Consider the following 14,727-nt stretch of genomic DNA (forward strand, 5'->3'; position numbering starts at 1 on the left):
ATTAGTCTTGACTGCCACTGAGGGTAGCTGAAGGACAAGGACATCACGTGCCTTCCACACCACCACTGCGTAGGAAGCTCCCTTCTCCGTAGCCACGGTATGGGGAGAAAGCATAGCAGTATGCTGCAATACATAACTGGAGAGTCCATTCACTTCACCCAAATCCTCACACCAGTCCATTTCTTCCTAATAGGGCTGGTATCCTAAAGGTTCCAATGACCCCTTGCCAGTCTTCCTCTAAGCCTAGTGCCACAGAATAGGTCTCAGGCTCCGATCTAGGAGACAAGGCTCTTGCCAGCATCGAAGTCAGTGCTGGGTGATGCCCATTCAGCTCCGTGTTGGATTCCGGGATAAAAATGGGAATGGAGCCAGTGGTGGCCACCGATGGAAACAACATTGGGACCGGCACAAAGAAGGGTCGCGTTGGTAGGACCGGCGCTGGTCTGCATTCCGGACTGGATCCTTTGGGCCCATTGGTGCCAGGGCCAAAGCCACTGGTGTGGAGCCCATTAGGGCCTCGGTGCACTGACAGAGTCAGAGTGCCAAAAAGTGAGGCGCACTGCCTCACAGAACTCCTTAAGTTGGGCAGGGGTCACTGTGGCTCCCGGGAAAATCAGGGAGGTGCAGAACTGGCCCAGGTGCAGTTTCCAATCAACAAGGTCTAGAATGTTGATGCTCCCTTGTTGCATCAGCCGACAGACGAGGGGAAGTCACCACTTCAACTTCTTACTCTTCTTCTTGTGCCTTGACTTACCACATCGTCCCGAGGGCTTGGAATGGGACAGAGAAGACTTTAGGCTCCGCAATTGGTACCTTCCCCTTGACCTGCACGGAGGCGTATGCTGTGCTTCTATCAGCTTTAGGGATCGCTACTTTGTCTTTGGATGCATGGTCTGGCAATCGGAGCATGACTTTGGGTCATGGTCTAACTCCAAACACCACAGACAGACGAGGTGCGGATCAGTCACCGACATTGGCCGGTGACTGGCTCCAAAGAGCTTAAAACCCGTCTTACATGACAACATCTTTGACACATGAGGAGGTAAAACCTCAAAAATTGTTGACAAAAAGTCAAAAAAGTCCAGTCAAAAACTGACTGAGGGTAGCTCTTCTCTTGCATCAGCACTGGCTGGCACAGAAAGAAAAGAACTGACACCAGCGCGCCTGGGTGGCACCTATATAGGTACTGCAACATCACCTCTGGCACGGACAACAGATGCAAAGCTGAACAATGCCACTTTTCTGGGGCATAGGGGTACTGCTCACGAAAAAACTTCTGGATGCAGTCTGACAACTGGGGAGAATTCAAAGGTAATGAATCTGAGTCTCTATCAGATTTAGATTCAGGTTCAAGTAGACAGCAACATGTTTGTTAAATTGAGCCAAATTGGCATGCTAAAACCCATGTGTTCCTTTGATTAGCAGAGCATTAAGAGGTTAGGGCCTCGCTATTGGCTTGCGGAATGGTCTGCAGGGGAGAAAGGAATGAAAACACTATATTTAGCCAAGAGTGTTCTTTGATTAAAATGTTTTAAGAAGAGTTCTTTGGAATCTTCTTCCTGAGGCTAACTGCCTACTTTGAAAAGTAGTCAGCAAGTTATTCCCGTCTAGATTCACAGATCCTTTAGGCAGGTATAAGTGATCGAGGCCTGGTGTGCAAAGATTCTTAATAAGAAATCGTAAATTGCATCAAATAATGATTTGCAACTTCTTTTTAGAATCCATTAAAATAGATGTAGTAGACGTCAGTACAATTGCAAATGTTCAAATTTGATTTTTGAGGCCGTAAAATCGCTTTGTACATCAGGCCTCTGGTTCTCCCTTACAGAATGTAGATTCTGCTTTGTAATGTTGGGGTTTGGCCATTTTTCTCTGCGACTCAAGTTGTTAGCAGATGTATGTGGGAGGAGTCTCCCTGCCTTTTAGTTCAGAAGGCCTTAATCTTTTCCTCAAGTTTGTTCTGTGAAACCAATAACAATAAGTGTTTTTTCCCAGCATTTCAAAAATAGCGACAATACAATTTTTGCACCTTTGAGATAAAAAGGGAAAATAAATCAGAAGTGGTGCTTCATATGGTTTTAAATTTTCTGAGGTTCAGTACAAAGGGTGAAAATAATCAGTGATTTTGCAAATTAATAAAAACCTCTTGATAGAAAGGTGTTTTTTTATTTCTTGTGTCATTCAAGGCTTAGTGCCATGTATCAAGCACCTGAGGTTGTTGTTAGCTGATAAACTGACTTCTGTGTGAGGACTTCTGCCGAGCAGTCTCAGCATCAGAATCCAACACTTCTTGCAATCATGCCGGGAACCACAAAACCTGCCTCACCCACATTCAGCAGCACTAGGAAGTTGAAGAAGCTGTACATACCACAATCCCAGTGTAGAATTTTTTTCTTTCTGACATGGTTACCCAGCACTTTTTGCTCATTGGTACTGAGGTTTTGCGACTGAGGTGCACTGGAGCCAAACAAATCCCCTGTGTTAGTGCTCTTTCCCTTGAAAACAGGTAATAATGTTTACTATGTCCCCATACCTATGTAAGACCCTAGTAAGTGGTACCCCTGGTACCTAAGGCATGGATGGAGGAGAGGGTCACTAAGGGCTGCAGCTCATATTGTGCCACCCTCAAGAACCCCCCCTAAAAACGAGATGCACACAGCTGCCATCAGAGTCTGCATGTCCTGGTGCACGCCAGGTGAAAGCATGACAGGATACACTGGGACTGGACGGGTGCAGAGGTCCAAGTTGAAGTTGATTTAACATGGGCTTCTATAGAGACTGGGGGCATTTGGAATCACGCCAGCTTGCAGTTAAGTACCCACATCTTCGGAGGGCAGACATGGGAGGTATATAGGAGCACTGGGGATAGAACCACAGGTCAGCACCAAATGCACACCCTCAGTGGCGCAGGGGTGGCCGAGTGCAGGGTGCAAACACAGCATTGAGCTCTCAATGCTTTCCAATAGCGGACCTCTGGGTCACAAAAGATGCTGAAGGCTAAGTCCAGAGGGTCGGTTATAGAAAACCAAAGACTGGAAAGGGAGGAAGGCCGCATGCTAGACGTCGCTGGACCAGTGGTTGGATTCCCCAAGGTCAAGGGGCTGCGGGTGCAGTGGTTCCTTTGTCGTCAGGTATCTTTGTCAGGTTCTCTCGCCGTCAGAGGGGTCGTCCGAATTTAGGCTGCAGGCGTCTTCATGTTGGACAGGAGGGTTCAACCCAGGGTGGACACTAGGTTAGAATCGCCTGGGGAATAGCTTTAGTCGGTTAGGTCACCTGGACACAGGCCGTGGGTGACGGGTGCAGAGTGGGCAGGGCTCGCGGATCCGGAGCGGTTCTGGAGTCTTTTGTTGGTGTTTCTTTCTGGACAGGGCTGCTGTCCACAGGTGTTCTTGGTCCACTGGGGTGCAGGCAGTCCTCTTGAGGCTTTTAAAAGGTCGCTAGTCCTGCAGAATGTGTCGTCTTTGGGTTGCAGGGCTTCAGAAGCTGGAGAAAGGCCTATAGGTCTGGGGCCAAGACAAGTGGTGTCTTCAGTCTTCTCTGCTGAGGGTCGGCTTAGCAGTCATCCTTCTTTTCTTCTTGTACTGAGGTCACCACGAATCTGACGAGCTAGGTTCAGGGAGCCCTCAAATCTTAAATTTAGGGGCGTTACAGGGGTCAGAGGGCAGTAGCCAATGGCTACTGTCCCTGAGGGTCACTACACCCTTCCGGTGTCCACTCCTGTTTGGGTAGGGGGGCATATTCCTATCCCTACTTGTCCCTCTCCTCCAAACCAAGATGGAGGATTCTGCAAGGAGGGGGTCACTTCAGCTCTGGACACCTTAGGAGGGGCGATCCCAGAAGAAGAGCTCCTTGTTTTTCCTAATTTTTCCCATCAGACCTGCTGCCAAAAGTGGGGCTTGGTTCCAGGGGCAGGAATCTTCATTAGCTGGAGTGCCCTGGGGCACTATAACAGAAGGTCTGAGCCTTTGAGGCTTACTGCCAAGTGTTACAGTTCCTGCAGGGGGAGGTTTGAAGCACCTCAACCAACAGCAGGTTTTGTTTCTGAACCCAGAGAGCACAAAGACTCTCACCCCATGGGGTAAGAAACTTGCCTGTTAGTGGCAGGCTGGAACAGACTGGTCAGCCCTGCACTAAAGGGTTAGGTAAAATACAGGGGGCAGCTCTAAGATGCCCTTTGTGTGCATTTTACAATAAATCCAACACTGGCATCAGTGTGGGTTTATTGTGCTGAGAGGTTTGATACCAAGCTTCCCAGTCTTCAATGCAGCCATCATGGAGCTGTGGAGCTCGTAATGGCAAATTCCCTGCCCATGTGCTCAATATGGCCATACTGCACTTACAATGTCTAAGAAAGGACCTAGACACTGTAGAGGTATATTGCTCATACAGCTATGCCCTCACCTGTGGTATACCTCACCCTGCCTTAAGGCTAAGAGGCCTGCTAGAGGGGTAACTTACCTATGCCACAGGCAGGGGTTTGTGGGCATGGCACCCTGAGAGGGGTGCCATGTTGACTTTAGCTTTTACTCCCCACCAACACACACAATCTGCAATGGGAGTGCGCATTTGTTTGGTGAAGGCCCCCCTTAAGGTGGCAAGATACATGCTGAAGCCCTTAGGGAACCTCCCTGGTCAGAGAGCCCTTTGTACCACTGGTACCTTTTACAAGGGACTTAGCTGTGTGCAAACTGTGGAAACAATTTTACAGTTTAGGGAAAGAACACTGGTGCTGGTGCCTGGTTAGCAGGATCCCAGCACACACTCAGTCAAGTTAGCATCAGATATCAGGTAAAAAGTGTGTGTGGGTGTGTGTGTGGGGGGGGGGGGATTACTGCAAACAAGGGGCCAGTTTCCTACAACCACCACATTACCTACCAATTCATCAGTCTAAAAACACACAAGTGTGGTGGTATAATACACTGTCAAGGTTGGTGCCTATCTCGGGTCAAAAACCATCAGTTCCCAAGTTGGGGATTGCTAGGAACGCTGATTGCAGGATGATGGAAGGAATTATTTCTTTAGGAAAGAGGTGGTCTCACACACTTAACCATGTCATGTTTCACCACGGACCACCTCTCCCCACTCTGGCAGGACCATGCCACCAGGCGGATCCAACCTCTTGGTGATACTAGACCAGAGGGAGTGCTTAGGTAATAAACTACTGGATAATAGATGGAATACAGATATGTTAAACAAAAAAACCTTAGGGACTACCAGTGGATTTTTCCTTGAATGGTGGTGTCCAAAGGTATGGTTAAAAACAATGGGACGGTAGTACTGAGGGTAAAAGCTCAGATTGTCTTATGTTACCAACATGTTTCTGCCCTCACAATGAGCCTGTCGTCGGGCATTCCTCAGGGCTGCGGATCCCTACTCAGAGTGGTGCACCATATACACATTATAACCAAAAAGAGCACCCAAGTCCTACCTGGGTGAAGGAGTTTTTGTAAAAGCCTAATTAGTCATGTGTGATATAAAGCTGTGCCTCTTGTAATTTGTCATCCAATGTCACACACATGTGAGCAAGCAGGTGACAGTCACTAAATAACTGCAATGTGCAAAACCAGTGCCTAAAGTAATGTCTAAAATCACGTGTTCCAAATTAATACTAATAACACTTTCTGCTTGAAAATCAGGGAAAAAGAGTAATTGTAGTTCTTTTCTTAATTACATTCTTAGCTTAATGGTACAATACAGTACAAAGTTGATGGACTAAATATTAAGAAATTCCTCACCCTAAAGTATAGGGGGCATGGGCTCCTGCTCTTGGGCTAGGACGATGTCCTTTGTCACACACTAAAAACTAAAAGCAGATGGTGCAGAGAAAGTAATTACTGGAGTTCATACTCTAATGTGGCGGACAATACTTGTGTAAAGGCAGGGAATCAAAAAGTAATTATAAAAGCAGGGTGGATTTATAACCCAGAAATCCATTTCTATCAAAAACATTGTAGGTTCCACACTCTATCGCCGTCATTCCCAAGGAACATTAAGGTAGTAATCTTACACCCCCCATATGCTTGTTCTTCCTCAAATCATGCATTCACAAGATCCAGTAAAGTAGGAGCTGCCATCACAGTTCATACCATGAGCACTTTATAATAGTGATAGTTGACCACGGTAAGCTTACAGCTCATCACACCATGTATACCAATAGACATGGGTCTGCCATCACAGACATTGTTTATGTCTTTCTTTTAAGGTAACAAAGTTAAACTTTCACAGCGATTATTGGGAAGCATCATATTACCGTCATTACTTTCTTGCTTGGATCCAAGCCCTGCCACAGAGCCTGCGGCAGTCCCGTCAGACTGGAGGCTTTTCATAGCAGGTTATGCACACAGAGCTTGCATCGCTCTGTGGTAGAGTGATGGCTAGGTTTTGTTGCAGGTTAGAAAAATATAACTATACAAATACTTGTCTTTCCGGGGTTAGTACCCATTTGTCACCAGGTTCACCCATCGTTACTCCGCACCTTCCTTAATTTGGAAAAGAGACAATGGGACAAATAAAAGTGTGGAGGTGGAAAAGGATAAGGGAGAATGAAGCACATTTACCCCATTACTCAAGTCATCGGAAGGTACATCGTTCTCAGCACCTACTAGAGACTACTCCCAGCAGCTCACACAATTCCACTACGGCGGGATCGAACATTTCTAGGCCCCTGCAGTGCATAAGAGCCAACAGCGGTGGCGCACGGTGGTGGCGCTCAATACGTGTCAGTCTGGGGGCGCCGTCCCGAGGGAATATGGGAGAGATTGAGAACTCTGTCCAATTGTAAGAGTAAGAACATGATATACATGATCAAATGTCCATAGTACTTGAAGTACATTAGAATGACCACAGGACGTATAGGGACACATATTTGTGAACATAGAAGCACAATCAAGTGCAAACAGTACTCCACCAGGCTTACCAACCACTTCATATAGAAAAACCATAGTGCAGATGAGATTGAATGGTGTGTAACGACCATTACTTATTCAAACTGAATTTGGTAAAAAATAAAATAAAATAAAACATACCATTCCACAACTTGGCATGCTGTCTTGGTGAATGTATGCTAAACAGTGAATTACTATTTAGAAATTAAAGATTTGATTCTGCACCAAGGACATCTGTCTGAGCAGGGACTCTACTCCAAGTAGGAATACAACTAAATAAGCCAATAATGCCTCGCAATCTGGACATTTAAGATAACTACCCAGTTAGCAACCAGAAGAAATCCCATAAGTTGTGTAGAATCTCTAACATTAACCCAGTGCACAACCATTCCCAATGAGGCCCAGCCACTGACCTCTAGATGGCAAACAGAAGTTGTTTTACAATGACAATTCCCAATCAACTCCAAAACATCTGACAGCCAAACAGAAGGCAGCACAAAATGCAAGTATAGGACTGATTTGGGCCTGATCCATGGAAATGTTTTTGCAGATGGCAGGATGCCTAGAATACGTGTCAGAAGGGCGACATTTAAACTTTAAATATCTGTTTCCTGTAGGAAAGTTATTTCTAGAAGCCAACAATCTGATCAGTGTTCCTCTAATGAGACTTGCCCATACCTAGACAAACAACCAAAAGAGGGATGTCTGTCTTTTAGAGGACAACCTAAGATACTACTGCTTTAGGGTTGTGCTACCTATACTTAAAATTGTGCTTAGACATTATGGAAAGGGATTAGCGTGCTAAACAAGTACAGTCAAGAGGCATGCCATATGTGTATCCCTTTTAAATGTAATGCTGATTATCAGTTGATAGCAATTTAAGGGAAGGAGCCCAAGGTCCTGAATTGGTTGAGTAATACGACAAATGCTAAAAACATTGGCTATTTAGAGCTCCAATAAAACTGGTGTAGTTAAACCCACTCTTTTCAAACTAAAAAGGACCATGGAACATTGCACTGATGTTTTTGAGTGTAGGCAGAGACTCACCTAAGACATAAATAATTATCTCATATAACTTAAATCCCACTGTTACAAGTTATAAAAGGACCCATGCTAGAACAAGCGCTGGCAGTGCTAACGGGGCTGGCTCTGAAGAAATGTTGCATGGTAATGTGAAGCATTACAAATAAATAGCATTGAATGGATATGTATTTGAGTGGCAGCAAAGAAATGTAAAATAATTTTGGTGTAGATTAAAACATCAGGTGACAGTTGCACTGTCAAGCCAGTGATAAACATCTATGTAGGTTACTGTCTGCACTCCTGTGCTGCCAGAGGAAAATACAATAGTTTATCTAGTTATCTAATGAACATTTTCAGCATTACATTGTCATGCGTGTGTCCCTGAAAGTTAAAGCTCAGGCAGCTGGATAAAGAAAAATAATGATCACAGCTGTGGAGAAGGTAAGCACATTTATGTGGAAGCACACACCTCCTACCCAGTCAAAATATATACTTCCTTCTCCCAACACTTGAGTGGAGCCAATACCTCTCTCTGGTGATGCTCACATAATTGTCTGGCGACAGCTGGACTGTCAAGCGAGATCATAAAAAGGGCTGTTAAAATCCTTGCTAATTAATCAAGCTGCTGATCTTGAAATTCCTTTAGTGTCATTAGCATAATCTTTTTTCATGAAAGAACTGAAGACATTTTCGGCTCAACAGGAAATAACTGACTACCTATATAGGTCCCACCATCTTCTGTGTTATTTAAGACTGAACTTTCAAAGAAGAATCCCAATGTATTTGATGAAATACCACGAATAGTTTATAACACTCACCTGCTTCAATAATAAATCGGATACAGGCAATCAGGGAACAGGCTTGTGTTATATATTCAGTCGAGGCCAACAAATTCCAAAGAAGAGGCTGTTGTAAAGTGAGGCAGCAGCAATCAAGGACATCTTGCAGATCTACACTTAATGGAATATTCTTATGTACAAAATGCCACGACAATGCCTAAAAAAAAATATGAATATATATATATATATATAATCAATTTTTGCATATTTCTATTGCACAAAATGCAGTCTTTTAAAAAACATATTTCATAGGCAGAAGATTTTATTCACGGACATGACATTCATTTGAAATGTACATTTCATGCATATGGAGTTTAGTTTCAGGCTGATGTAATTCCTTCCATCTTTTTTTTGTAAGCATGACAGCTCCTTTAGAAAACAACAGTCCATAATCAGTCTGCTATGATTTTCCATTGTCCTTTGTTTCATCACCATTCTGATTTTGAAAAGTAAATTAAACATGAACACTCTACCTGTAACCCTGGCACATTCGTACCTCTACCTTGCAAGGAGCAACTTAAAAAAAAATCTCACTTCTACAGATGGAATGTGTCCACACAAGCTTTTAGCAACATCGCAACTGCTGAACTCCACACAGGGTGACAGACAATCTCCTTTCTACTATTTCCGAGCAAAGTCGGTTGTACATAATTATTACTGTAATGGATCGAGCTTGTCAATAATTTGAAGGTTGCTGGCTGCATTCGAACCAGCATTCCAAAAAAGGTGCTGGTTTTGACCTAACAGTTACAGTCTAGCCCCCTAAGTCTGAAAAGTTAAGGGTTCAAGTCCTACAATCTCCATGATCATGTTTCTGCTTAAAGGCCTGTTCCATTAAAAACAATGTTGTCAAGATTTGTTCAGTGAGTAGATAATGATTTTCAAACTGCACCAATATGTCTACAGTGTCTTTATTAATAGAAGAACAGTAGCAATTAGGTAACAAATATTTTTATTGATAAATATTTTAATTGCCACTCTGTCTGGAAATATTTGTTTTTAATATATGTCATCAATAAACAAATAAAAAACACTTCTCTATCTCATTGACTTATTAAATGTTTTCATCTTTGAAAGAAGAATGTTGGTTGCTGACTAATGGTTATAGTCTAACAGCCTAATTTAAAGACTGGCAGACAGCCCGCCATCTGTAAGAGTGGAAGAGGACTTTACACCTTCCACCCAGACTTATCTCCCGTTATATCTAGAGATAGCCACAGCCCAGTGATGAGCTCTGTGTGTTCACAGCTGACGCTGCAGCAGCTTCTGTGAAGGCACTGACAATCTGTTGAGCATCTGCCATGTTTCAGGCAGTCGCTCACCTCCCAGGGTGTAAGGTAATTAGTCTTTTTTTTTTCAGTTCAGGACCGCCAGGTTTTCTCATTAAAGAGGGTGGGCTAATATTCTTACACTGAGGGCCCCTATACTGCCAGAACATCGGTGTAGGTTTCTGCTGCGGAGCCAGTGGGGACACTTATGAGGAAATCCTAGCAGTGTGCCCAACTCATTACAAATCTGGAGGACAGTCACGTCAGTGATGTTTGTAGGGGAGTACCAAGTTTGCTGAACTCTGGCTATAGCCATAATACTCACAGTCTAGAGATCAAGTGTTCAAATTCTGACATTCTTTTTCACATTGTACTGATGAGTCTAAAACTGTGTCTTTAAATAGGAGAATAGCAGGATGAGTAAAACACATTTTTTATTGATAAGACAGTATTTTAATTACCACTCTGTCTGGAAATATCTGTTTTAATATATGCGAGGCACCAAAGAACAAAACAAAACAACTTCTCCCTGTCTCTTCCCGCCTGGTGCTACGCTGCATTTCAAGGGTCTTTACATTTATCTGTCACTCTCTTAGTTGAGTTGGTGAGCCTTTGTGATCTGCGTTGCCTTTATTACCTCCTCTGACATTTTTACTGGTGAAACTGAGCTTGCCTGCAGCATAGGCAAAATGATTACTTAATGAAAATGTACACATTTCTGTTTCTGTGCTCCTGTGACCAGGGTCGCTGGAATTTGGTTATTCTGCAGCTATGGCATAATCCACATCATCACTCTAGGGAAATGTCTCCCTTGGCATGGTTACCCCCTAACTTTTTGCCTTTTGTTGATGCTAGTTATGATTGAAAGTGCACTGGGATCCTGCTAACCAGGCCCCCAGCACCAGTGTTCTTTCCCTAAACTGTACCTTTGTTCCCACAATTGGCACAGCCCTGGCACACAGGTACCAAGGGCCCTGTGGCCAGGAGAGGTCTCTAAGGGCTGAGGCATGTATTATGCCACCCTGGGACCCCTCACTCAGCACATGCACACTGCCTCACAGCTTGTGTGTGCTGGTGGGGAGAAAATGACTAAGTCGACATGGCACTCCCCTCAGAGTGCCATGCCCTTAACCCACTGCCTGTGGCAAGGGTAAGTCACCCCTCTAGCAGGCCTTACAGCCCTAAGGCAGGGTGCACTATACCACAGGTGAGGGCATAGTTGCATGAGCACTATACCTCTACAGTGTCTAAGTCAAACCTTAGACATTGTTAGTGCAGGGTAGCCATAAAGAGTATATGGTAAAACACGAACTCCATAGTTCCATAATGGCTACACTGAAATCTGGGAAGTTTGGTATCAAACTTCTCAGCACAATAAATCCACACTGATGCCAGTGTGGGATGTATAGAAAAATGCACATAGAGAGATGCCCCTGGTATACCAGTCCAAACACCAGTGTTAGGCTGACCAGTTCCTGCCAGCCTGCCACAACCAGACAGGTTTCTGGCCACATGGGGTGAGTGCCTTTGTCACTCTGTGGCCAGGAACCAAGCCTGTACTGAGTGGAGGTGCTTCTCGCCTCCCCCTGCATGAACTGTAACACCTGTGGGTGAGCCTGTTGTTACAGCATCCCAGGGCATCCCAGCTAGTGGAGATGCCCGCCCCTCTGGACACAGCCCCCACTTTTGGCGGCAAGTCCGGAGGAGATAATGAGAAAAACAAGGAAGAGTCACCCACCACACAGGACAGCCCCTAAGGTGTCCTGAGCTGAAATTACTCCTGCCTTAAGAAATCCTCCATCTTGGTTTTGGAGGATTCCCCCAATAGGAATAGGGATGTGCCCCCCTTCCCTCAGGGAGGAGGCACAAAGAGGGTGTAGCCACCTCCAGGACAGTAGCCATTGGTTAGTGCCCTTCCTGACCTAAACACACCCCTAAATTGAGTATTTAGGAAGGACCCCGAACGCAGGAAATCAGATTCATGCAACCTGAAGAAAGAAGAAGGACTGCTGACCTGAAAGCCCCGCAGAGACGACAAACTGACTTGGCGCAAGCCCTACCGGCCTGTCTCCAGACTCAAAGAACCTGCACAGCGACACATCCAGCGGGACCGGCGACCTCTGAGGACTCAGAGGACTGACCTGCACCTAAAGGACCTTGAACCTCCCGAGGAGCAACTTTAAAGAGACTCCAACCTCCCGTCAGAAGCGTGAGTCTTCACACTCGGCACCGACACCTCAAGTTCGAGTTTGAAGAAACCAACACTGCCGAGAGGACTCCCAGGCGACTCCAATGACGTGGACAGCCTGAGTCGACCTCCCTGCACCCCCACAGCGACGCCTGCAGAGTGGAGCCAGAGGCACCCCTGACTGCGACTGCCTGGTAACAAAGGAACCCAACGCCTGGACCAAGCACTGCACCCGCAGGCCCCAGGACCGGGAGGATTCATCTACCAGTGCAGAAGTGACCAGCAGGCGGGCCTCATCCTAGCCCAGTTGGTGGCTGGCCCGAGAAGCCCCCCTGTGCCCTGCCTGCATCGCCAGAGTGAGCCCCGGGTAACCTCACCAATTAGCAGGATTTTCTATTACCATTCTGGCCATACTAAATATGACCTGGTTACCCTTTCTGATCAGAATCTACCACTCAAAAAGTATATGAGGGTAGCCCTAATGCTATCCCATGAAAGAAGCAGACCCCTCAGCAGTGGAAAACGAATTTAGGAGTCTTCCACTACCAGGACATATAAAACACACATGGACATGTCCTGCCTTTTACCTACATAGCACCCTGCCCGATGGGTTACCTAAGACCTCCCTTAGGGGTGGCTTATATGAAGAAAAAGGGGAGTTTAAGGCTTGGCAAGTACTTTTAAATGCCAAGTCGAAGTGGCAGTGGAACTGCACACACAGGCCTTGCAATGGCAGACCTGAGACATAGTTAAGCGGCTACTTAGGTGGGTGGCACAACCAGTGCTAAAGGCCCACTAGTAGTATTCAATTTACAGGCCATGGGCACATGTAGTGAGCTTAACTAGGGACTTACAAGTAAATCAAATATGCCAAATGGGAATGAACCCATGTTACCATGTTTAAGGGAGAGAGTATATGCACTTTAGCACTGGTTAGCAGTGGCAAAGTGTGCAGAGTCCTAAAACCAGCAAAAACTGTGTCAGAAAAGTGGAGGGAGGCAGGCAAAAAGTTGGGGTTTGATCACCCTAAGGCTCTCAGATCTAACAGTGGTCATATAGGGGGTGAAGTCAGCCTAAGGGTGAGTAGCCCATTGGCTGCTACCCTACACTCCCCCAAACAAGTCTAATGTGAGTATTTAGGTGGCCTCCTGACACCAGAAGAACACAAATGTCTGACCCAAGAAGAAGACGACAAAGAAGACCTGAAGGAACGAGACTGTGGACTACTGGTGGACTTTTGGCACCAAACCCTGCCTGCCTACCTGCGTCTGTCCTGACAATCGTGACATCCCGACTTGTCCCACAGCTGTGAGAACTCCAAAACTCTTGGATGTTCTCCAGCACTTCGCCAGCCGGTCAGCATCTCCCTTGGGAGTGGAGGAGCCACTTCCCTGCTTCCAACAGGCACCAATTGCAATGTCCGGTCCACCATACTGCTGATCACCGGGTCCACCAACGCAGCAGCAATCCAGGAGGAGGTCACCAAGCTCCAAGAGACCAGTCCCGTCTCACCTCCAATTGAAAAAACATCCGGACCAACCGGAACCTTTGCAACAACAAAAGGCTTGTTGAGGCCCAACCCAGAACCCTACAGAATATACAAATGCCTGCCGACCCGGGATGTCACCAATGCAGAGGACATCTTCCAGAACCATCCAGCTACCCTGTTTTGTCTCTCTTCTTGCAGGTAAACCAAAGAACAGTGGGCGCCTCGACGCAGGAGCACAAACGACAAAGACCTACTACACCCAAGCTCCCCGGCCCAGGTCTAAGACTTCCAAAGGTGTTCCCCTGCTCCCAGGACCACCAATGACCGAGCCCCATGCTGGGAGCTCCAGGACTTGTCCCCAAGTCCCCCTTTGCACTGTCTTTCTAGGTGGCCCCCCTCGTCGCCAACTGTGCAGTACACAGGACAACAGCAATATCCACAACCCTACTATCCGCAATGGTGCCCAAGAACTGTTTGCAAGGACTCATTTGCAGTAAAAGTACTTTGGAACTTTTACCATGTAAACGTGCATTTGAGTAAAAGTATTATTTACTTGCTAAATTGATACAACTTGCAACAGTATTTAACTTTTAATTATTCTGGTATTGAAATATAATATAAACAAAGTAACTTTTTATAAACATTTGTCTTGAGTTCCTTCTTGAGTGCGTGTCTCATTTGTTGATTGCTCAACAAATGCTTAGCACTACCCTCTGATAAGGCTTACTGCTCGCCCATACAACCACAAAAGAGAGCTTTTCGGATTATTACTTTTACCCCTGTAAACCAAGAAGAGTTGCCTGTACTGTCTGCATAGTGTACCCCTACATTTGGTACACTGCACTAATAGCCATCTTCAAACAGTTACCTTTCATCATGTATTGTAAACAGTGTATATGCAGATATGCAGACTGTGACACACGTTTTAATACCACTGCTGAAGAGGGTTGAGGGTAAACAGCCTATGACAGTCAAAGACTTGATGCACCTTATCAATGGTTATACACCATATTACACTGCAATCTGAATATATGGT

The 14,727-nt window shown here is 45.6% G+C and overlaps 1 protein-coding gene across 2 annotated transcripts in view; it reads right to left on the bottom strand.

Moving 5' to 3' along the window:
• Positions 1 to 14,727, bottom strand: part of HTT (huntingtin) — a 1,416,422-nt gene that overhangs the window by 417,877 nt on the left and 983,818 nt on the right. For both annotated transcript variants that reach the window (XM_069203496.1, XM_069203501.1), the window contains one exon: positions 8,726 to 8,903. In XM_069203496.1, the coding sequence (XP_069059597.1) occupies positions 8,726 to 8,903 (178 nt within the window). The remainder of the gene's footprint in view (positions 1 to 8,725; positions 8,904 to 14,727) is intronic.

Source organism: Pleurodeles waltl, chromosome 1_2 (assembly GCF_031143425.1).
Source record: "Pleurodeles waltl isolate 20211129_DDA chromosome 1_2, aPleWal1.hap1.20221129, whole genome shotgun sequence".
Classification (NCBI taxonomy): domain Eukaryota; kingdom Metazoa; phylum Chordata; class Amphibia; order Caudata; family Salamandridae; genus Pleurodeles; species Pleurodeles waltl.